Genomic DNA, 24,564 nt, shown 5'->3' with positions numbered 1-24,564 from the left:
CTCCACTCCACTGACCTAGCACAATGCCTGGCACACAGAAGGTGCTTAATAAATATTGACTGACTGACTGACCTACATACCTTCATATCAGCTCTCCACTTTTTCCAACATTTAGCTTTTTTCCCCCTTTTCTATATATGCTCTTTCCATCAAAGAAATACTCCATGTACTTCTTTTCAACAATACTTCTATGTAGATGACTCAGTCTCAAATCTTTCTTTCACACCCTAACCTCTTAAAGTCTAGTTCCCCTAGCTCCATATATCTAATCAGACATTTCCATTTGCACATATTTACTCAGTAAGACCTAAACCTAATTCATGTCTCTCTTTCCCTCAAACTAGCTCCTTTTTGTGGTTTTTCTCTTTTTGCTAATTATTACAGTCATCAAATCACTGGAGTCATCTTTGATTCAGTCCTTTCCTTAATCTATATTCAGCCAAATTCTGTGAAATATTCCTTTTTCTGTTCCTTCTTTCTATTCCCACTAAAACCTTCACCAAGTCCTCAAATACATCATTTCTACATTATTTTAACAGCTTCCTCCTAAGTGGTTGACCTGACTATCTTCTTACAGGTTCAACCTACTCTGCACAGGGTTTAATTCTCCTTAAACAGTTTTCATGATGTTACTTTCCCTGTTTAAAAACTTTCAATAGCTCTCATCTGCTCACAGGACAAAAGTTTTAGCCTGCCTTCCAATAATTGGCTATAGTATGCCTTTCAAAAGTTATTATTTTAATTACTTCCTAGCTTGAATCCTAGATGAAGAAAGGGAGTAAACATGAAACTTAAGAATTATCTATGCTGGGGAGGCTAGGTGGCGCAGTGAATAGAACACCGGCCCTGGAGTCAGGTGGACCTGGGTTTGGATTCGGCCTCAGACACTTAATACAAAAACTAGCTGTGTGACCCTGGGCAAGTCACTTAACCCCAATTGCCCTCCAAAAAGCCAAAAAAAAAAAAAGAATTATCTATGCTCCATCCAGGCTAGTACACTCACTGTTCCCCAGATACAGCTTACTCATTCTTTCCTTTCTGTCTTTGCTCATGTTAGTCTCCATCACCCTTGAAAATATCCTTTCTCTTTTCTACCTATCTAAACTTCATCTGAAGAAGTATAGTCTCAGCAAAATGCTGGATTTAGAATTAGAAGGACCTGGATTTGAATCCTGCCTTAAACACTGTTATCCTGTTCAAATCACTTAGTCTCTTTCAACATTAGTTTTCTCACCTACTAAATAATAATAGCACTGAGGCCTCTTAGGGTTGTTGGGAAGAACAAATTAAGAATTTATGTAAAATCACTTGGTAAAGCTTAAAGTAATATAGTAATGCTAGCCATTATCATTCTTCCTTCAACACTCAATTTACATCTTATATCCAAGGAATCATAGCATAACATGGTATTTTAAAGGTGGAAGGGACCTTATAAGTTATCATATCCAACCCCTACATTTATAGATGAGGAAACTAAGGCCCAGAAGTGAACTGGTCTACCCAAATTTACACAGAAAGTACTAGTAGCAGAGCTAGAACTAGATATCAGGTCTTCTGATATCCTACCTTTACTGATCATTCTTCTTTACAAAAATGTTTTCTTTTCATAGATTCCTACAGCACTCATTATGTATAATTACCCCTTTGACAATAACAATACTAAGTAGCATGTATTATCTCCTTGTGAGATAATAGATTCCTTGAGGGTAAAAACCTAATATTATACCTTTTTGACCCAGATCACATTCAGGACAGTGCTATGCATATAAATATATATATGCATATACACATTCTATAATTACATAAAGAAGGGTAGAATATTAGCCAAATAGGAGACTAGAGCATGAAAGTAGAACTGCATTTTAGTGCAATCCAAATAACAAAATTCAAAGTCCCATCAAACTTGGCACAGCCCTGAAGTTACTAATCATGGGTCAAATCAAATAATGCAAACAAAAGGCTTCATTATATAAACAGCACAACATTATTGTGCCAGAAACAACTTATTCAGACATTTGTTTTTATTTTTTAAGCTGCTGTTTATCCTTTGTACTTGAAGAGGACCAATGATATGATGTTGGAGTCAAAGTACAGTGTGTTTGACTATGGCTGGTCAGTCCAATATGAGCTCAGAAGGCTATACCATAGGTTGGGCACAGATAATCTGTTTGAACATTTTTAGAAGGGAGACATCTCTAGATTTGCAATCTAATGTTTCCTTTGTACTACTGCAATTCTGCTTTGCTCAGAGCATAGCACCTTCTTTGATGAGGGCACACCATGCCAAGCAATCCTGTGCTAGCATCTCCCAGGTCTCACAATTAGTACTAAAGTTCTTCAGAGAGACCTTGAGAATATCCTTGTACCACTTCTGACCTCCATGTGAGCACTTGCCTTGTGCAAATTCTCTGTGAAACAGTCTTTTAAGTAAACATGCATTTGGCATTCAGTCTATGTGACCAGCCCATTGGAGTTGAACTCTCTGCTGCTGAGTTTGAATGCCTGGCAGTTCAGCTCAAGAGAGGACCTCAGTGTCCAGTACCTTATCTTGCTGGGTAATCTTCAAAAATCCTTCTAAGAGGATTCAAATGGAAGCAGTTCAATTTTCTAGCCAGGTACTGGTAGACTGTCCAGGTTTCACAGGCATACAATAAGGAGGTGAGCCCAACAACTCTATAGACCTTCACTTTGATAGGCAGCCTAATACCTTTTCTCACACACTTTCTTTCAGAGCCTCACAAATGCTAACCTAGTTCTGGCAATACATACATCAACTTCATCATAAGAGAGACCCTTCTGTGATTGTCACAAGACAACCTGTTTCCTTTTCCTTTACAGAGATGGAAAATGGAGGTATCCTTGATCCCCTGGGGGATAACCTCATCTTGCCATAAAACCCAGAAGATTTCAGTCATCTTCTGTATGAGTAGTGGACCCCCTGCCTTGTAGATCTCTAATGAGATGGAATCTACAGGGGCCTACAATGTTTACCCACCAAATGTTCACTAATGCTACTACTATCTATTTCCCAAATATCTTAAACAATACAAACTTTGTCAGTGGCTAAACAAAGTTTCTAACCTCCAAACACATAATTCCCTTTAAAAACAAAACTAAAGGATTATTGTTTTAATTCCTTAACAACAAACATAAACATTCCAATATACAAAGAAAAAAATAAATAGAATTATATGGGAAATTGTGGATCTGTATGGTTTTTCCCCTGCACTGAAGTTTGTTTCTGTCCCTTTTTTCAGCATATTCAGATTTAACATAGTAGTAACTGAAGGACAATTTAAAGATAAAGGTGGAGATCCACTGCCTGATTTCCTTTAGGTTAACGACCACATAACTGACACTCTCAGGTGCTCTTTTAATTCCATCTGTAAGAACCCCAGCTGTTCTTCAAGGTCCTTCTGTGAAGATAACGCACCGAGGAGACACAACAGTTCCAGCCAGTCATCCTCCAGCACAGAGAACTCCAGTTCAGTTTGGAGAGAAATACTGGTGGTCTAGTCATAAATATCATTACTATTGGCAACTATGATTGCTACTGATTTCACCTTCCTAAAATCAGCCCTTTGCCATAAGTTCCTTGGAAGAGGATTATAAAGAACATCTATCCCCTAAGCTGGAGGATTCTGCCTAGCAGCCACATCAGTTGCCTCTGGATATAAATAACAGAATAAAAGAATATTGTAGCTCCTAGGTATAAGATCTCAATAAATCAGCAGAAAAATTTAAACACCCAGTGCAACACTGTTTACATGGGGAGAGGCTGAGACTTTCTAACCAAGAAAATTGAGGCTTTACATAGGCTTTCACATATAACTGCTAAATCAGGATGAAGATTCATTATAGAAAAATGTCAAATAAATAAATAAATGTGTATGGATCAATGAAAGGGCATTTACTAATCACTCACTCTGAATCAAGTGCTGTACTAAGTGCTGGGGAAGTAAAAAGGGCAATTGGAATGAGAGGGCCTAGGATTAATCCTGTGTATGTGGATAAGTCACTTCACTCAGAAACTGTTTCCTAATTTGTAGAAGGGGGATAATAGTAACATATTTCTATAGTACTCTATAGTTTATAATCCCCTTTCCTTGTAAGGTAGATAATGTAAGTGATGAGGCTTAGTGAAATAGTCCAAGGTGACCAAGTTAGTGTCAGTCTGGACTCAAATTCAAATCTCCAAGTCCAGTGTTCTTTTCTATTATATAAGGCTGCCTCACAGATATGCTATTATTGCCATCATATTATTACAATCAAATATAATGGCACACACCTGTAATTCCTACAGCCAGGAGGGCTGAGGTTGGCAGATCTCTTGAGTTTGGGAATTCTGAGCTACAGTGAGCCAAGCACCAAGTTCCGCACTAATGGGATGAGCCTACAGTAAGTCAGGGGAGTGGGGAGGAGGTGTTAGGTTAGGTTCCCTAAGGAAGGGAGAACCAGCCTAATCTGGGGAAGTCTAAATCTCCTATAACAATCAGTAGTGGGATCAGGCTTCTAAGTAGCCATTGCACTTCCAACATGGGCAAGACAAAGATACTCAATCTGTTTAAAAAACAAAACAAAACAAAAATCCAGTACTATTACACAGATACCTAAGTCTGTACCATCAGGAGGAGGCAACACCTTGTGAGTAAATTTAAAAGGAAAATAAATGAGTCTGAGATAGTTCTTCTCCAGAACAGCCCAAGGAGACAATCAAGCTTTCAAAGCCCAGAATCCATCTGTCCATTAAAAAGACCTTAGATGTACATATTGGCACAAGTGGTTATTTTTTTTATCAATTAATTTCAGAGTCTTTTATTCATTTTTATTCATATCTTATATCCTATCAGCTCAGTCAAGGACACTCAGACAAGCCCTTGACCTTCCAACAAATATAGAAAGAGGGAGGCTGTGGTCTCATTCCAAAGTGTAGGCCTACAGCCCTATCTAGTGATTCCTTATGGTTGCACGAAAAGAATATGGTTTTGTTTCCTGCTTGAACAAATACTATACTATTAAAGCTATTGATCATCCCTAGGACTATATCACAAGCATTAAACCCTAAAAACAAAAAGGAGGGGCGGTGTAAGGGTTATGGGATTTAAAGATCTTCCATGCCCCATTGGACGTGCTGGCGTAGCAGGAAGGGGCGGAGCAAGTGAAAGCGAAAGCCAAAGCCAAGCTAGTGTTGGCTGGCTGTGGTGGCCACGGTGGCAGCAGCAGAGGCAGCGGCAGCGCGAAGCCCTTTTTTGAGTTAGGACTGCTAAGGAATTTCTGCTAAGGACCCCTGCTGAGGACTGCCAGGGGCCGGAGCTGCTGGGAGCGTGCTTCCCGGAGGCTGGGTGGTTGCTGTGAGTGGGGAGAGGAGGACCTTTACCTGAGGTAGCCTGTTCTGTTTTAAAGGCTTGAAAATGTGGGTGCTTTCTACTTTATCTACCTGTGCCAATATCATAACTACTCTGATGGCTTTCACTTTCTGGTTTTGGGACTCAGTCTTTTGGTATCTTAATAAATTTTCTAGTTTCACATATTTTGTGATAGATAATTATATCAGCATATCTGTAATCTCCATAGGCATTGTGAATATGGCATTGCTGATACAGGCGGCTAGGTGAGGCAGTGAATAGAGCACCAGGCCTGGAGTCAGGAGGACCTGAGATCAAATCCAGCCTCAGACTCTTGACACTTACTAGCTGTGTGACCCTAGGCAAGTCACTTAACTCTGACTGCCTCCCCCTTTCCCCCTAAGAAAGGTAAAATAATCTCTAAAGATTTCTAAGATAGCTCTGGGAGTTCCATGGGAAAATCAGTAATAAATGGAGCAAGAACTCCAGGGAGGGATTGTTGGGCCATTTGCTGAAAAATCCAAAGAGGAAAACACTAAGTTTGAAGGACCATGGATGGCTTAAGTAGGAATGTCTTCATTGGCCCAGATTCCATCTAGAGAATAGCAAGAGATAGAAAAAGAAACTGAGGGGCGGCCAGGTGGCTCAGCGAGTAAGAGCACCGGTTTCAGTGTCGGGATGACCTGGATCAAATCCGGGCTCAGATACTCAGCACCACACCCAGAAATAATAACTGGCCGTGTAACCTTGAGCAAGTTACTTAACCCCAATTGCTTTAAAAAAAAAAAAAAAAAAGAAACTGGGTTAGGCAGAAGGTAAATGGAGAGAGAAAGTTCAGGGAAATAGGGACAGGAAGATTAAGAGTAGAGAAGATGGAGGTAGAGAGAAAAAGTATAAATATTATACTTTGGATTTGGGTTCAAAGGAGCTGAGTTTGAATGACAACAAATCTACTGGCTACCTGAGTGGACCTGGGTAAGTCATTTAACCTCTGTGAGCCTCGTTTTCCACACCTGCAAAATGAGGGGACTGATTCCATTAGATAAACTCTAAGTTTCCTTCCCACTCTTAGTTTTAATGAATCTACAATATTAGGGGGTTCAGTGGGTTGAGGCACTTAAGATAAGCTAAACTAATCTTGCCATACACCACTGCCTCCTTAAGACTATGGGCTTCTTATGTATTACTCAATATAACAAATATTTTTCAATAAGCACTTACTACATGCAAGGCACTTGAGATACCAAGATATAAATCACTGCTCTCAAGGACATTACCTTCTACCAGAGAGATATAACAAGTACCCAAAGAAGTATAGTACAAGTATAATACAACAGGAAGCAGGGGGCCCACCAACTGGGGGAGGAAAAGGGGTTCAGAGAAGTGGCATTTAAGCTGACCCTTGGAGGTAGCTAAAGATTCTGAGGGCAAATGAAAATGGAGTGCATTGTAAGCATGGCAAAAGCCCCTGTGAATGAATGGAGATGAAAGATGAAATGTCCTGTATAGCTGGAAATAGTAGAAAATAAATCTGGAAAAGTAGGTAGAAGTGAGATTATGGATAGCCTTAAAAATGTTAGGCTGTTTGTCCTTTAGCCTACCAAAAATAGGGAGCTATTGAAGGCTTATGAGCTAACATTGTAACGCAATCAGTCTTATGCCTTAGGAAATTTGTTTTGGCACTTGCAGGGAGAATGGCTCCTAGCGGTAAAAGTTCTGAAGCAAACTAAATCACCATTTAGTTGGCCCCTGAAACATGCTAGGACAGGGGTGGGGAACCTACAACCTCTAAGCCACAGACAGCCCTCTAGGTGCAGCCTTTTGACTAAATTCAAATTTTACAGAACAAACTGTTTTATTAAGGAAATCTGTTCTGTGAAGTTTGGATTCAGTCAAAGGGCTGCACTTGAGGACCTAGAGGGTCTAGGAAAAGGGTGATGAGAGCCTGAGCTAAGGGAGCACGTATGTGAATGGAATGAAAGAGAGATTTCAAACAATATGTTCTAGAACAGAGTGCAGGGATGTGCAGAGAGTCCTGAAGTAGTTTTTAATATTTTGTCAGTAAATTAGTCAGTAAGCATTTAAGTACCTACTATATGCCAGACACTGTGCTCTAAGTGCTGGATGGCGACAACAAAGAAAGGCAAAAAACAGTTCCGGCCTTCAAGGAGCTCAGAGTCTAATGGTGCAAAGAACAAACAAGCAAATGTGTGTAAACTATGCAGAGGACAAGTAGGAGATATTTAACAGAGAGAAGGCACTGAATTTCAGAGGGGTTGAGGAAAGCTTGTAGAAGATGAGATTTTAGTTGGGACTTGAAGAAAACCTACATAAGGAAGGAAATAAGAAAATCATTTTAATAACTGCATATCAGGATGAGTGGTTTCCTTTGTTAATCCTTATGTTTTTTATTTTATGCTTTTAAAATCTTATGAGAAAGGGTTCATAGCCTTCACCAAAATGCCAAAGGGATCCATGATATAAAAAAAGATTATGAACACTTGTATAGAGGTAGAATTGTCAAGATACAGTCACAGCCAATCAACAAGCATTTATTAACTTCCTTCAATGCCTATGGCCTTCTTACAACCCCCTCCAACCTGCAGGAATAAACCTGTCCCTAAACCAACTGGTGAGCTCCTCTTGGAAACTCCTTGAAAAGAGGCAGGAACAGCCACGCTTCATTTCTCTTTTAACTTTGCTTCTGACTCTCCAAATTGTACCACCACATCCCTTCCTAGATACTTCCCCCACCTGCTACTTTTTAGCTCCCTTTTATGGATGATCTTCCCCCATTATACTGTAAGTTCTTTAAAAGCAAGAATAGAAGGTGCCTGATGACTAAAGAGAGCAGGGAATTTGTTGATGCAGGACTATAATTCAGGAGAGAAATTCAGGCTGGATATGCAGATTTGGGAGTCATCTGCTTAGAGAAGATACTTGAACCCATGGAAGCAGATGAAAGAAAAGAGGAGGACCCAGGAGGGTGTCCTAGGGACACCAAATGCAAGGAGTGTAGAAAATTGATAATGATCAATCACAAGAGACTAGGAAAGAATGATCACACGGGAGGAGTAAATAATGTTGAAGACAGAGTGTCCAGGAGAAAGGGGCAGTCAACAATAGCAAAAGCTGTAGCAAAATTGAAGAGGATGAAGACTGAGAAAAGACCACTAGACTTAAAACTTAAGTGATTACCAGTTTCAACCATTCTGGAAAGTAATTTGCAATTATGTTTTTAAAAAGTTACTAAAATGGGGGCGGCCAAGTAGCACATCGAGTAAGAGCACGGGCCCCAGTGTCGGGATGACCTGGGAATCAAATCCGGGCTCAGATACTTAGCACCCACTCAGAACCTGGCCGTGTAACCTTGAGCAAGTTACTTAACCCCAATTGCTTTAAAAAAAAAAGTTACTAAAATGTCCATACTCTTTGACCCAGACACTCCACTTTGAGATATATACCCTAAGGAGATCAAAGACAAACACATAACCAAAATATTTATAAGTAGCATTTTTTGTGGTAGCAAAGCTCTAGAACCAAAGTAGATGCCCATCAATGGGGGAAAGTCTAAACAAATTGTGGCACATGATTTTAATAAAATGTTGCTGCACCATAAATGGTGGAGAGGAGGAAGAGAAGGAAGGAAAAAACTGTGCTAAACACTTTACAAACATTATCTCATTTGATTCTTACAACAGCTCTAGGAGGTGGATACTATTATTATCCCCTTTTAACAGTTGAGGAAACAGACAAACAGAGGTTAAATGACTTGCCTTAGGTCCCATATCTAGTAAGTTTCTAAAGTTGTATTAAACTCAGGTCTTCCTGACTCCAGTCCTAGCACTCCATTCACTATACCACCCAGCTACATCATAAGAAATGATAAATATGAAAAATTCAGGGCACAAGAAGACTTAAGTGAATTTAGGCATAGTGAAACAGCTAGGAAAAACAATACACAACAATGACTACAGCAATGTAAATGGAAATAAAAAGAACAGCAACAAAATGAAGTGAATTCTATACAATTAATTATAATAACCTAGAAGTTAGGCTCTGGAAAAGTTGAAGGAATGTATTTTACTTCCTTCTTCACAGAGATGGAGCACTATGGGAATGAAATACTGTATATGCTATCAAATGTGGTTGATATGTTGCTAGGTTTTGCTGAAATGTTTTTTTTCCTCTTTCCTTTTTTCTTTGTTTCAATGACTTGCTCACTGGGCAAGAATGAATAAATTTGAAAACACGCAAAAACAAGATATTAATTTTTAAATAGGCCATATTTATGTCTAATATAATTTGATCATTATATGATTACATGGATTTAACAACATAAGCATTAAAAACATTTTGTAAAAGATCATAAGCAAATTGAGAATAGTTTCAGTTGAGTGGTGGGGTCAGAGGACAGATTACAAGGGACTGAGAAATGAGTAGCTGTTGAGGAAGGGAAAGCATCACTAAAGTAAAGAATCTTCTAGAACCCAGGCAGAGAGAGAGAGAGAGAGAGAGAGAGAGAGAGAGAGAGAGAGAGAGAAAGTAGATATACAACAACAGCTTGAGAGTACTGGGGGTGGGGAATCAAGTAAAGGTTTGGAAATAAAACTGGTATAAGGGGTCTAAAAATCTAAAAATGAGAGAGAAGATATGATACATAAGATAATCTCCTAAAGCAGGATATAGAGAGGATGATATTGAGTTCAGGAAGAGAGGTTGAAAAGAGAAAATATTGGGTGAAGATGAAGAGGAGCTATGAGATGTGAGAGATGAGGAAGTTCCAACTGAACACCTTGATTTTCTCAAGAACACTGGAAGCAAGGAAAGCTGCTAAGAGAAGAAAATGGGGCTTTTAAGGGGACTAGAATAGGTTTGGAATAGCCACTAAGGGAAGTAAGATGTTCACAGTCAGTCAAGGAAAGATAAATGTTTTGTAGCAATGAGGGCCCAATGGAGATTAGATAACATGAATCTAGAGGCATCTCAGTCTGGAGTGGGAGGAGGGTCATGTGACATCTTTCAGCAATCTCTACACCCTTTGAAAAGTTAGCTATTCACAGATCTGAGAGAGATATTCTTGAGTGTGGTGCTGGGAATGATGTTAGGGATTCAGTTGCTGTAGCTGAAAATTAAATCATCAGATAGCCCTAGTATGGACCAAGCCTAGGCTCAGAAGATTGATTTCAGGCAAAATGCCCCATAAGCTGCAGTCTCACAGAGAACATCTCTGTTCTACATTCAGGCTGATGTCCATGGAAATCTCCTTTCATTGAAAGCAACAGGCTTTCTGCTACCAGCCCAATTGTAGATGAAGTTCAGGTTCATGCTAAAGAAGGCAGCAGGGAGAGACCCTGAGACTTTTTTCAGCAATGCAGATACCTCAAGGTGGAAGAAGCAAAGGGAAATTTATCACTTAGGCTGCAGAGAATGAGTTTGAACAAAATTTTGGACTAAGACTCTGCAGAGGGTGCTACTGGGCCAGACTGCTTAAAAAGTGCATAAAAGCTCTTCACAAATAAACCTTCAATGGGAGAGGGAGGCAGGCAGGATGACCAGAAGCACCAGACCCTTGTCCCTTAGAGCTCAACAACTACTTCACTTTCCCAGCCCCTCTATGCTGTATTTAGGGAGAAAAAGTATTTAAATTTATTTTCAACCTTTTAAAGCTACAGAAGGATTCCTTCAGGCAGACCTCAGAAGGGAAACCTCAAAAGATTCACAAGATAAAGAATTTGAACAAGATACTGAAAAGCCAGGGCATTAATCCAGCACCACCTCTGCTTTTCAAAAACCCAGATGATTTAATTTCTAGTGACAATTTGCTTATTTGGACTACAATTTTGTTCATATTTGGAGACCCAAAATATATCTCTTGATATAAACTTTACCTTGAAAGAGGCAACAGTTAGGGAGAAAGAACAATGGACTGGAATGCTAGTTCTGGTTCTACTACCAACATACCTTACTTAACTCCCCTGGGCCTGTTTCCCCATTAGTAAAAATGAAGAGGCTGAACAGGAAGGGTCCCTGAAGGCTCCAACATTATATGGTTCTTTACCATCTAAATTACAGCATTTACTTCTTCCCTAACTCCAAATCTTTCTTTAGATCTTTGCTTCCAGGTCAACTTTCCAACTTTTTCCTTCTCCAGACACAGTCATTAGGAAACTCAAATGTAATAGGATCAGAGATGACCTCCCCCAAGAACAAACCTGAGTGGTTCATCCAAAGTATACCAGGCCAGGACTCCTCCCTGTTCCTTCTGCCCGCCCAAGAGTGAATTCATAAACTATAAGGAACCAACTTCTGCTAAAAATATACCACAGGCCCTCAGAATCATGTAACTGTAAGTTACCGTGGTTTCCTGGTACAGCCAGACAAAATAATGTGAACACACAAATTAGCCCCAAAATTTCTCTCTCTCTCTCTCTCTCTCTCTCACACACACACACACACACACACACACACACACACAAGCCCATGTTCTCCATGTGCTTGGCCCAGTCACCATGTTATACTCTCATCTCCCCAGGAAAGTTCCCCAGGAAGTCCAAACTACTGCGATATTTTAATGCCCAAATGAGCCTGGAAAGTTTCAAAGACCACAAGATTCTATGAGTCAAAGGAGGGCCCTGATCATGCCTGACCTTCAGGTCTCAGGGAGGGGAAGGCTCCAGATACTAACCCATGCAGCACATTCGGCATACCAGGTGGGCGTTGAACTCTCTCTCCTCTTGATAATTGGTCCACATGATCCCCCGGTTGTTTCCTACCTGCACTGCTATGGAGAAAGGGGGATCCACAAGGTACCTCTACCTCCTGGCTTTGGTCCCCTCTGTAACTACAGAAGAAAAGGGCTGGAACCCTAGGCTGAGTTGAAAGATTCACAGTTCAGAGAAACAGCTCCACCCACCACTTCCTAAGGGCCTCCTCCCCTAGAGAGCAGAGTGAGGAAGCACCTTCCTGGGACGGTGTTTAAAAAAAAAAAATGAGTCCAGTTCTTCTAGGCGATTGATTTATGTCTGAAAATGGCACCAGCTTGGTGAAAAGAGTATCATGCAGGCTAACAACATAATGAGAAAGTAGAAACTCCATGAACAAAACAAAACACAACAAAACCACAAGGTAGGTTCCTGGGAGGTAATAAATCCAGTTCAAGTAGGAGCAAGCCCTACTGTGACCCTTGCATTGCAAAGCAGAGCCTTGCAGTCAGGTGAATATTGATTAGGTAGATGTTTCTCTCAGTAACTTTTCTGGAGGGCTAGTCAATTTAAATGTCCCGCCGACAAGTCAGGGACAGCCTACACATTGCCCAATATCCTGCTCCATCGGTGGTTTCTTCTCAAGCAGAGTCCAATATAAGGCAACCAGCCCAGAGGCCTCCTAACCAAGAAGTTAGTTAACCAAATGGTACTCAGAAGGAGAATGCAATATTCCAAGATCACATATTGCCTGTTTCTTGCTGTCCTCAGCACTCAAAAAAGTCTTGATTTTCTAGTGCATAGTTAATTCGAGAGGAAAGGGTTCCCCCTGCCACCCTTACACCTTTCAAAGAAGCACAATCCCAGCCAGGAGAGGAATAGTACCAAAGCAAAAGAGAGCTCATCAACTCAGAAACTCCAAACATCTCTCTCCCAACTCAGCTAGAAATGGCATCTCCAAGTCCCCTTTCCACTCCCAGACCCTCCCCTTTTGTCCCTGAAGCCTCGGCACTTATCTCTCTGCCTGTGCCAAAAATCCTTTCAGCCTGAATCAGCACAGGGGCTGTTTGTTTCTCCAATTTGTTTTCCAATTCTTGGCTAATTGTACCAGACACTGGAATTTTGAAGAGACACAATGAAGGGCCTTTTCATATGGGCACCCCAGTCAGCCTGTTGCTTCTTCACAAGCTTTCAATCCAATTTGGGGAAAGGAAAAGATGAATTTCTGGAACTCAATCCCAGGCTTCTTGCTCTGCCCCAGCTAAAAGCTCCAATCCAGCTCTCACACCGATAAGAGCAGGCGTAATCACTAGCCCTCTGCTAGGACTCCCTAAATAGAAAGACTTCTGGCTAATGCTGTTTTAAAATCCAGAGACTGTAAAGGAGGGGTAGGAGAGTGAGGGAGAAACAAAACAAAGTTTCCAAACAAATCAGCCCCAATTGTTACAAGTGTGCAAGTGATGACACTCTAACCTTGGAACCTGATTTGCAAAGTTTTATTAATATGGATGAACTGGGTCCTGTTTCAACCATCCCTGGCTCCTTTCTTCATGTAGCAAGCAGCTTCCACCAATAAATGGCTAATAATCTCCCTCTTGCTTACTAACAACAATAAGGAATCACAGTCAGCCTTATCCATCCCCTCCTTAACTAATCTCTCAGTCACTCTAATAACCTGCAGCTAGTTTCCTTCAGTATATTCTTCATTTTTCACAACTAGGCAGAAGGGTTAAGTGGATAGTGTGTCAGATTTGGAGTCAGAGGACTTGGGTTCAAATCTTTGCCCTGTGACCTTGGGAAAAGTACTTTCACTGATATCAGTCTCAGTTTCTTCATCTGTAAAATAAGAAGGTTGGACAAGAATACTTTTAAGACCCTTTCTAGCGCTAAATCTATGATGGAATGATTCTTACTAAGGTGAGGTTGGGATAGAACCCTTCAAGGGCTCGCTTAGAAAAGGAAGAGGATAGGGTTAAAATCTGGAAGAGAATCTTCGGAGATGACGTTGGAGTAGAGGACAAGGCAGTTGAACACTGTGGATTCCCCTTTTACCAAAGCTAAGGAAAAAACCTGGATTGCTGGGAGCAGCTGGAGCCCCCTCATTTTATAAATAAGGAAACTGAGAACCAGAGAAATTAAATGACTTTCCCACTGTCACACAGGTAGGAGCTCAAAGAACTAGAATTCAAAACCAAGTCCTCAGACTCCAATTCAAATACCTGGTGATTGTCATAAAAGAGAAAGATTCTTTCACACTGGTGATCATGGGATTATCATTCTGGGAAGCAGCTGTAATATCTATTTCTCCCTAGGCACATAATCTGACTGCTAAATGACTTCACCACCTTTAAAACATGAGAGCTTAAAGTGGGACATGAGACCATTCTGAGTCAGGTCCCAAGAGAGGAAGGGAGGGGGTAAAGTAGGCATTTATATAGCACCTACTATATGCCAGAAGAATCTGAAGCTCCCTTAGTCAGACCCTCCAGAAAGAAGAAAGAAATCATCTTCAGAAGCACTGCTGGATGATTAGGGAGACAAGCAAGAAGAAAAGTCACCTTGGAGACAAATCTTAAGACTCTTGAAACCAGTCCTTTATCTTCCAGGTCCCTAGAAGCTACAATGCACAAGGACAAAGCTCCTTCTTTGAAGTCAAGAAATGAATGATTTGTACAACCAGCTCTTGATTCTCCAGAAGGCAGATGACCCGGTTTGTTACTAAAATTGCCATCCACTTACTTTATTCTGGTCCAACTTCTGGTCACTTGGTTGCTCACAGACAGCCTCAGAGCTTGTGTGGGAGGAGGTAGTACAAAGCAGAGAGGACTACCAGCTCCAGGGCTGCTGGGTGTAGCCTTCAATAAGGCTGATGGGGGCAGGGAGTGAAGTCAAAGGCTGGAAAGGGGTTTATGATTATCTCTGCATGTCTAATGCATGCCTTTTCTAATCCTAAAGAAAGATGAAAATGCGCTGTATTTTTTCAGTTCTTTTGAGATACACAAATCTTTTACTACTAAAGCAACAAAACCAGGTCCAGTTTAAGTCTCTCTCTTTTTTTTTTTTATAAGCCATCGGGGTTAAGTAACTTGCTCAAGGTTACACGGCCAGTTATTTCTGGGTGTGGTGCTAAGTATCTGAGCCCGGATTTGATCCAGGTCATCCCCACACTGGAGCCAGTGCTCTTACTTGCTGAGCCACCTGGCTGCCCCTAAGCAATTGGGGTTAAGTAACTTGCTCAAGGTTACACGGCCAGGTGTTTCTGGGTGGGTGCTAAGTGTCTGAGCCCGGGATTCGATCTCCAGGTCTTCTCAACACTGGAGCCGGTGCTCTTACTCACTGTGCTACCTGGCCGCCCAAGTCTCTTTTTTTACATAAGATGATTTTCCATTCTTTCTTACTGATTCCTACACCACATTCCCCATACTTTTACTACCAAGGGCCAATTTTCCCTTTTTAGGTAGAGAACTATCTAACCCCAAAACAAATATAAATCTTCTCTCAGCTAACCCATGAAAATATGACAATTTCCTATGATATCCTTTATGAATAAGATGGGAAGGGATGGGTTGAATCATATAGTAAAAAATAAAATATATAAATTCAAAGCTGGTTGGACAACTGTATACAGAGAGTGGCTCAGTACTGATCCAGATGGAGGTTGCTAATGTGTTGCTTTAGTCAGATCCTTCAACATTTTTATCTATGAGATTGCCATAGAAAGCATGCTTATCATATTTGCAAATGCGACACATGCAGGCATGAGATTTCTAAGACCATGGAGGTAGAATCAAAATTCCAAATGACATCAACCAACAGGATGAATACTGTATACTGTATCAAGCATTAACATGAATAAATGTAAAATCCTACACTTCAAAAAGCCCATTATCTCATCAGAGTAGGAGCAGCTCATCACCTATCTGTGCCTTCTCATTCTAGACAATTCTTGCCCATGTTCTTCCAGGGATCTTCCACAGAGGACCCACCCAACATGCTGGAGGCCTGCTTTTAGTTCTTCTACATTTAAAGAGTACTAATGGAGTGGTAAAGCTCTATTTTTAAGTTTAAAAATATATATCAACTGCACAATTCAACTCACTACAAATTTATGTTACATAACCTCAATTGGGCCTCCACTGCTGCTAGGCATTCCTACTATAACTTCATTATCAACTCACTGGCCCATTCCCTTCAGCGGCTCTTCCAAACCTTTTCATCCCTTCTTATACATTCCATGACTCCCCCCACTCTCTCAATTGAGAATTTTGCCTCATATTTTAATGGAAAAATGATTTGAGGCCATTTGCCATGAACTCCCTCTTATTCTCTTTTCCTGTCTCCTATCACCCAGATTCCTTCTGCCACTCTTTCCCTTCTTCATCCCTGTCTCACATGATAAAGTGGCATTACTCCTTACCAAAACCAACTCCCCCATTTTTTCAAATGATCTCATTCAGGGGCAACTAGGTGACACAGTGAGTCAAGAGGACCTGAGTTCAAATCCGGCCTCAGACACTTAACACTTATATTAGCCATGTGACCTTGGCCAAGTCACTTAACCCAAATGCCCTGCCTTCCCCTCTCCAAAAAACAAACAAAAATTATCTCATTCAATCCTGTCTCCTCCAATAGATTGCCCCTTCGTCATCCTCACTCTTTTACTTATTTTCATTCTTTCCCTGTCTACTGGCTCATTTTCTACTGACTACAAGCATGCCTGTGTCCCCCATCCTGGAAAAAAACCCTTCTTTGACCTTTCCATCCCCTCTAACTATGGTCCCATATCTCTTTTACTCTTCATAGCTAAACTCCTCAAAAATCTAAATCTACAATGGGTGCCTCCACTTTCTCTCCCTTCACTCTCTTCTTAATGCCTTATAATCTGGCTTACAACCATATCATTCTATTGAAACTGCTCTCTTGGGGTGGCCAGGTAGCACAGCGAGTAAGAGCACTGGCTCCAGAGTCAGGATGACATGGGATCGAATCCAGGCTCTGATACTTAGCACCACACCCAGAAATAACTGGCTGTGTAACCCTGAGCAAGTTACTTAACCCCAACTGCTTTAAAAAAAAAAACTGCTCTCTCTCCAAAGTCACTAATGATCTCTAAGCTCCCAGATCCAATGATCTTTTCTCAATCCTCATTCTCCTTGACTTCTCTGCAGTCTTTAACATTGTTATCACTCTCGCCTCCTTAATATTTTTCTACATTTTTAAGGCACCATTTTACTGGTTTTCTTCCTACCTGACTGTACTTTCTCTGTGTCCTTTGCTAGATACTCCTCCAGATGATTCTCTAATTGTAAGTGTCCCTCAGAGTGCTGTCTCGGGCCCTTTTCTATTCTCCCTCTATACTGCTTCAGTCGGCTCCCATGGATTCAGTTATAATTTCTCTACTTATATTTGTCAGATCTATTTATTCAACTCTAACCTCTCTGATCTTGCATCTCCAGTTGCCTATTAACATTTCAAACTAGACAGCCTATAGACATTTTAAACCAAGTACAGTGCCAGGTACATAGTAGGCACTTAATAAATGCTCATTAATTGGTTGATTGATAGCTGTTTGACCGTGGGCAAGTCATTCAACCTAAATCTCAGTTATCTACTCTGTTAAATGAAAACAAGACTATTTGCACTTGCTATCTTAGAGGGGTACTATGAGAAGAGTGCTTTGTAAGCCATAAAGAGTTATATAAATATTGTTGTATTATATAAGATGTAACCACAAGAGGGACTACTTTGTGTCTGCCTACTACAAAAACTTGTAGTTGTCTACCAAGTACCCAAGGTAGAGTGTAAGGGAACCTATGTCTTATCTTTCCTTTTCACTCTTTTTTCCCCCAAACTACCAGCACCCATCACCCAGACAGACATATTCCTCCTGAATGTTTTTCAGGATTCTTGAGGACAGCTGACAGAAGTGCCTAATATTGGCAATGAATATTTAATCAAGAGATTTCTAGGATTTGCTGAAGGAGGGGCCACTAAGTCTCATTCTATGAGGCACACTGCTGGCACTCAAGCTGTCAGACTATGAGCAAGAGTAATAACGATACCTCCAGCATTCATTTTTTAACATGTAACAAACATGTGAAGAGAAAACTTAAAATTGATTAAATACCTTAGCTTGGGGATAGGGGTCCTAGTCATTCTGACAGCCTTGTAGTCTATTATTATTAACAAAAATAATGACAATTCAGATTTCCATAGTGCTAAAAGTCACAAAATGCTTTGCCTAACCAAAACTCATGTGAGATTGGTAGCATATTAACTAACATTCCAATTCTCCAGATGAGGAAACTAAATTTTTCTACAGGTTTAAGTGACTTTTCTGTTCTCATACAGTGCCTGAGGTCTAGTCCTCTTGACTGACTTCAGTGGTCTATCAACTCTGTTTCTATGTTGTCTCTCTAGTTTGGGTTGCACAGGAAGTAAAATTTGATTGGCCCTCAGATGACAGTGCCTAAAAATAAGAAGATTCAGAATTTGTCGTTTTAGAATACTGTAGAAACAAAGGTGAAAATGTGTGACCTGACAGAAAGTCTCCATTCCATTTATGCTATTCCCCTTGTATCATGGTTATTTGTTTGCAAATCTCTCCTTCAGCCTTGCCTCTACCTTCATACTTGCAGCCAAAGCTTTGTAGTTCTCTACCTTTAGGGACTTTTACTCAGCTCATGGTAGGCACTTAAGAAATGTTTTATAGAATGAAGTACCCTGGAGCAGGAATCTGGGGGTTCTGCTTGTTTAAATTCTGCCATTAATTCTAACGCATTAACTTAAAAATATCTGCTACTATGCTATAAGAAATAATAAAGAAATCAAGTGTGGCCCTTTCCCACTCTGGGCCTCAGTTTCCCAATCTGTAAAATGATGGCTTCTAAAGTACCTTCCAATTCTAATATTCGGGGATTCTAGGATAAACATGTCCTATAATATCACAGAAAGAAGAAGCCTCTACTTTTTGGTTGTCAGAGCCCAGGTTCACTACAGACTCAAACAATGAGACAACTCCAGTCACTGAAAGATGAACTGCATGACTGGCTGGCCAATGGACCAGCTCCAAAGCAAAGAGCTAAATACACAATCAGGCTCTGACACACCCCTAGAAAAGACACCTCTCTCCATCCCACTCCTTTTTCCTTATGCCCCATCAGTTTGACCCTGCCTGCCCTTTCTATTCTTTCCATCAGCCAATCAATATACCAAATTTGGAATCTTTTCCCCTTTCACAGTCTCCCCAGTCTCTCTCTAGATGGAAGATAGAAGTGGGTGGGGGGGAGGGGGAAGGGTAGAAAAGCAAACAGAAAACAAAACCAAGACCTTTAAAGCATCCATACAAACTACAGTGAAAAAAATCTAACAGAAGGAACCTCCTAGTCTGAAGACAGCCTCAAGCCTATTTAGCTACTTGTTTTCTAAAACCTTTTGGAGTCCAGATGTCCTCTAGTTTCATAGAGACTCTCTGGGTTAGGTTAGGCTTATAGGACAGAGAAAAGAGTTATTCCTACATTGGCAGAAGAGCACTTCTACCTCCCAGTTCCCACTTACTATCACTCTGACATTGTCATTCCAGAACATGCACTAGCCCGCCCTTTAAGGTAGATGTTGAGGAAACACTTTCGTGAGTTGCATGTGAAGTATAAAGAAAAACAAACCCCTTACCGTTTCTACCTTTGGCAAACCTCTTCCAGTATAAGACTCCAGCAATTCCAAGAACATGACTCAAAACAACAAGTGTTGGAGGTAAATAAGTTGAGTCTAGGAAAGGCATTTCTAACCAAGGTTCCTGCCTTCCTTTCCTCCCGGTTGTCATAAGCCCTGAACTCCAGGCTTGTCTCTGAATGCCTTTCCCCTGAGGTTGCTGCTGATCCGAACTATCATGCAGGGCCACAGAGGCGCTGTCAGAAACTTCCTGACCACAGCCCCTTGTTCTGTATCTGTCTTTCATCAGACACTAGGAGGCTCAGGCTAGAATTCTCCCGGAAATCTCCCGGGGAAACTGAATGACCAAAGGGGGTGGGGGGGGAGGGTGTTGTGGGGAAAATGGGAGGGAGACCCAGAGTGAAGAGGACTCTGAAAGCTAGTGTCAGGCTGACTCAAACTTCTTTCTTTGGCATCCTCTACTTAGCTTAAACAAGCAAACCTCAAGACAGCCCAGCAAGCCGGGAGGGTGTCAGAATACGTCATACTTCTAACTTTCCATTCTTGGTTCAGTTGGAATGCCAGAACCAGGGACGTAGTCAAAAAGAGGAAGTCACAAAAGAGAAAAGCAGAAATACTTCTTATGAAACAGAGGGGCAGGGAATACAGGCACATTTACAGAAAAAGGGAGACCAGCCAGTCACTATAGAATATAGCTCAAGTCTTCCAGTCCTAATATTTGAAAAGCAGATTCTCCCATGAGACAAACCCTATTACCATTTTGGTGGCTCCAGGTGGCTCTGAAAGTCACTCACTATTAGGGGAGATTCTTATAAAACCAAAAAAAAGAAGAAGAAGAAAAAGAAGAAGGAGCAGCTCTGGTTTTTACTGGCTGAGAGGTACCAGGGAATTCTCCAGTTCATGGTGCTGGTCAGAAGCCGTAGGGGCCCACTGTTTTCTAAAAACCAAAGCCTAATAAAGCCAGTTCCAAATGTTAGGATAACAGGATGCCAAAACATCAGCTGAAACTAATTTGTAAGCTGGACTAGAAGTTTCTACAACCTAAGTTGTATGTACTCAAGTCAGGTGGGAACACCAGTTCTCCCCTCATCACCTACCCCACTTCATATGGATACTTTCATGAACATATGGATATAAAAGATAACTGGAAGAGAGATTTAAATATTTCTGCTTAGCCCATAAAGTTACAGGGAGGCAGATCTGTCAGAACAAAGGGAAAAAAAAACTTCCTGCAAGGGGACAAGATTTACCTTGGTGAAGAGTTAGTTTTCTGTCAATAAAAGTCTTTGAGTAGAGGCTGAGTAAACACATTGAGGGATGTTGTAGAGGGAATTATGATTTGAGAAGGGGCTAAACAAGATGGCTTCTGAGTTCTTTTCTAATTCTGAGATTCTATAAAACAGAAAACACATACAAGCACATGTGCACACATACACATATGAATAGGAAACACTCACTGTAAGATAGGTGAATTCTATCTTCTGTCTACCAGACTAACTTCCTCCACTAAGAATGGAGTGGGGGCCATGGGATTGTCTTTGTGCCACCCTATTTAAGTATTTAGCTATTTATATATTTCTATGGTGCCTATCACCATGGCATATAAATATTTTGTGTGTTCTCACAAACTAACTTAGAGAATCTTGGGGGGGGGTTCTGCCTATCAGCTTTAGTAAAGTACAGCAAGGAAAATCTGTAAAAGAGTACTTCTTAGATACCACAAAAATGTGGAAGGACATTGATAAGATGCAGAGCGTTCCAAAAAAGGACAATCAGGATGAAGATTACACTATAAGAGGACTGACTAAAGGAAATGGAGACTTTTAGCTGAAGAAGAAAGGACTTAGGAGAATTTAACAGTTAGTTGGTTTTGTTTTGTTTTTTTATATTTGAAGAGCTGACAAACTGTCTGCCAATTATTAGCCTTGTTCTCTTTGGCCCTAGAGAGCTAAACTAGGAGCAAGAAGTAAATATTGCAGAGAGTTTGATCAATGTAAGGAAAAATTTCCTAACATTTAGAGCCATACAAAGTGAAATAATCTACCCTGAGAGGTAGTGATAGCTTTATATATATATTATTTCATCGGAATCTCACAACAACCCTGTAATATCCTCATTTTATAGATAAAGAAACTGAGACTGAGAAAGGTAAAGTGACTGGCTTAGGATCACACATTTAGTAGGTGTGTGAGGCAGGTTTTGAACTCATTTTTCTAATTCTAGGCCCAACACTACTCTAGCCACTATGCCACCTGTTGCCTGTCTAGTATTCCACTATCTATCTTGTGGGATCCTCAAAAGGAAAGCATTTAAAAGTAAACTTTAAAATGCTCTAACACATAAGTTGTCATTATTACATATCTTATTTCTTCTACAAGACTATATGCCTCTAGTGGTCAGAAACTGCATCTTTGGGGACTAATAACAAAGACTCTCATACTCTCATATCAAGAAATATTTGTTGAATGAGTAAACCAAGTCAACAGGTCAGAAGGAAAAAGAAAACAATCTGGGCTTCATACTTCCTTATAGCTCCAAGACAAGGAATGTCCAAAAATACTGATTTGGAGCAACCAAGAAAAGTATTTAAGAAATATTTTTGACTCATAGCAAGATGCTAATTATTTAATGTCAGACTTCACTGTCATTAAGTCTGCAGAAGATTTTCTCCACACACACACACACACATATACACAGATGTGTAAGATATATGTGTGTATCTGTGTGTATGTGTTTGTGTGTGTGATCATTCACAATTTAAGGAGAGGTTTTAAAATCATCTACTGATAGCTTTTGTTTTTATATCATCTACATTTTGCAATATATCCCGCTCTACTCACTCCCCGCCTAGAAAGCTATCCTACAATAGCGAGGAAGGAAAAAAGAGGGGTGTGCTAGGTGGTGCAGTGAATAGAGCACCAACTCTAGAGTCAGGAGGACCTGAGTTCAAATCCAGTCTCAGACACTTAACACAAAAACTAGCCATGTGACCTTGGGCAAGTCATTTAACCCCAATTGCCCTCCAAAAACAAACAAAAAAAAAGATTCAGAAAAACTAATCAGCATGTCAGCTGGTTATAATTACCTTGTCCTCCCCGTCACTTTTGCAAAAAAAAAAGGTGGAAAGTACATTCTCATATCTTGTCTTTGTGGCCAAATGTGATCGTTAAAATTTCATATTATTGGATTTCTTCTTATTACTTCCATTTATGTTGTAGCAGTCTTTGTGCTTATGTTTTCCTGTTTTACTTATTTTATTTTGTATCAGTTCATATTTGTTCTATATTTCTTTATACCCATAACTTCTTATAGCACCATAATATACCATTACATTCACTTTTCACAGTTTGTGAAATCCTAACTTATGGGTATCTTTTTTTTATTCTAGCTCTTCACTTCTATTTTAAAAAAAGGGCAGCTATAAATATGTTGGTGTATATGGGACTTTTCTTTTTACCACAAAAAAAGGCATACTTAAAAAAAAAACCTATGCAGAATTTTAGAATACTCCTAAAGTATCATTATAATAGGTCACCCTTATATAGTATTTTAAAGTTTTTATGTAGCATTTTTAAAGTTTTCAAAGCATTTTGCATATATTAGCTCATTTAATCATCACAACAACCCTTTGGGGTGGATATGTGAGGAAAGGTGGGGAGGAGGAGGAGGAAAGGGAGAGACAAAATAGGGTCACTGAAGTATATTTGTTTTTAAATGCACAGAAGGCCAGAAAGAAATCAAAGGGACAGCTTTCAAACTTATATGTTGTATCTATTATATACTTAAGAGGCAAGCTGTTCATAATGGAGATCCATAGTTTCATATATAATCCCTCTTCTATTGTTACTATGAATATAGAAATACTAATTTTATTTAGTGTTTAAGTGAAAGACAAAAAATTTTTTTAACCCTGCCCCAGTCAAAAACAATCTCAGAGCCTCAGTTTCCTTATCTGTAAAGTGGGGATAATAATATTTGTACTACCTGCCTCACAAGATTATTGTGAAGGAAAGGACTCTGCAAACATTACAATCCTAGAAAAATATGAGTTACTACTACTTTTCAACCTGGGGGTGGAGCAGTCTTTATGCCTGTAAGAGACATTTTCCATCTAACAAAACTAAGAATGGGGCTGTGAGCTGAGCTGTACTTTATAGTAAGTGGTGCAAAGCTGGCAGGAAGGAGAGGTTAGTTTTCTTTTTTTGATACTGTGTTCTATATACAAAGGAGAAGATATTTTATTAAACAAACACCCTGGAATGTCCTTCTCACTAACCAGTAGGACAAAAGGCAACAACCACCAAATAAACCTATTAAAGAAAAGGGGAGACTGCTCCAGACTCTCCTAACTTGCTTCCATTCCTACTTCACCCTGGAGTTATGTATTCACCACCCACAACTGTTACCCACAAGAAATCTCAAAACAAAGTAGCACCCAGAATAACTGTAACATCTGTAGCTATCACCAGAACATGCCCTGTGAATTGGGGTTGTACATAATACTACATAAACTGTCCATGAGTCTTAAGTCCCAAACACTGCCATTTACAAGGTTTATAACAATGTAGATGGGAATGTGTATGGAAATCATGTTTAAAAGGCCAAAACCTAGGGAAGTAAAAATATTTTTAGGAAAAGAAAGAAACCTGACCCAGGATGCCCAGCCCAGTAAAAAGAACAGAAGTCATTTTTTTCTGCCAATGACATTGAGGTGAGAGGCATCATGGGATACCATGTAGATAGCAAGAGATTTGGAATCAGAAGGTCTGGATTCAAGTCCTGAAACACACACACACACACACACACACACACTCACACACACAGATATAGATTTATTTATCCAT

General features: G+C 40.2%; 1 protein-coding gene across 11 annotated transcripts in view; it reads right to left on the bottom strand.

Annotated features, from left to right (window-relative positions):
- MACF1 (microtubule actin crosslinking factor 1) overlaps positions 1–24,564 on the bottom strand; it is a 410,697-nt gene that overhangs the window by 263,919 nt on the left and 122,214 nt on the right. For 2 of the 11 annotated variants that reach the window (XM_069068003.1, XM_069068008.1), the window contains exon 1: positions 19,721–20,024. The exons of 7 other annotated variants lie outside the window; for them this stretch is intronic. In XM_069068003.1, the coding sequence (XP_068924104.1) occupies positions 19,721–20,006 (286 nt within the window). In that variant the 5' untranslated portion in view covers positions 20,007–20,024. Of the gene's footprint in view, positions 1–19,720; positions 20,036–24,564 lie in introns of those variants that run through there. 2 more of the 11 variants (XM_069067999.1, XM_069068002.1) reach the window with 2 other exon arrangements.

Source organism: Petaurus breviceps, unplaced genomic scaffold, assembly GCF_028583685.1.
Source record: "Petaurus breviceps papuanus isolate PSGF00001 unplaced genomic scaffold, PetGlider_PUasm1.0 90760, whole genome shotgun sequence".
Classification (NCBI taxonomy): domain Eukaryota; kingdom Metazoa; phylum Chordata; class Mammalia; order Diprotodontia; family Petauridae; genus Petaurus; species Petaurus breviceps.
The sequence above is the reverse complement of the archived record's forward strand: the minus strand, read 5'-3'. Positions and strand labels throughout refer to the sequence as shown.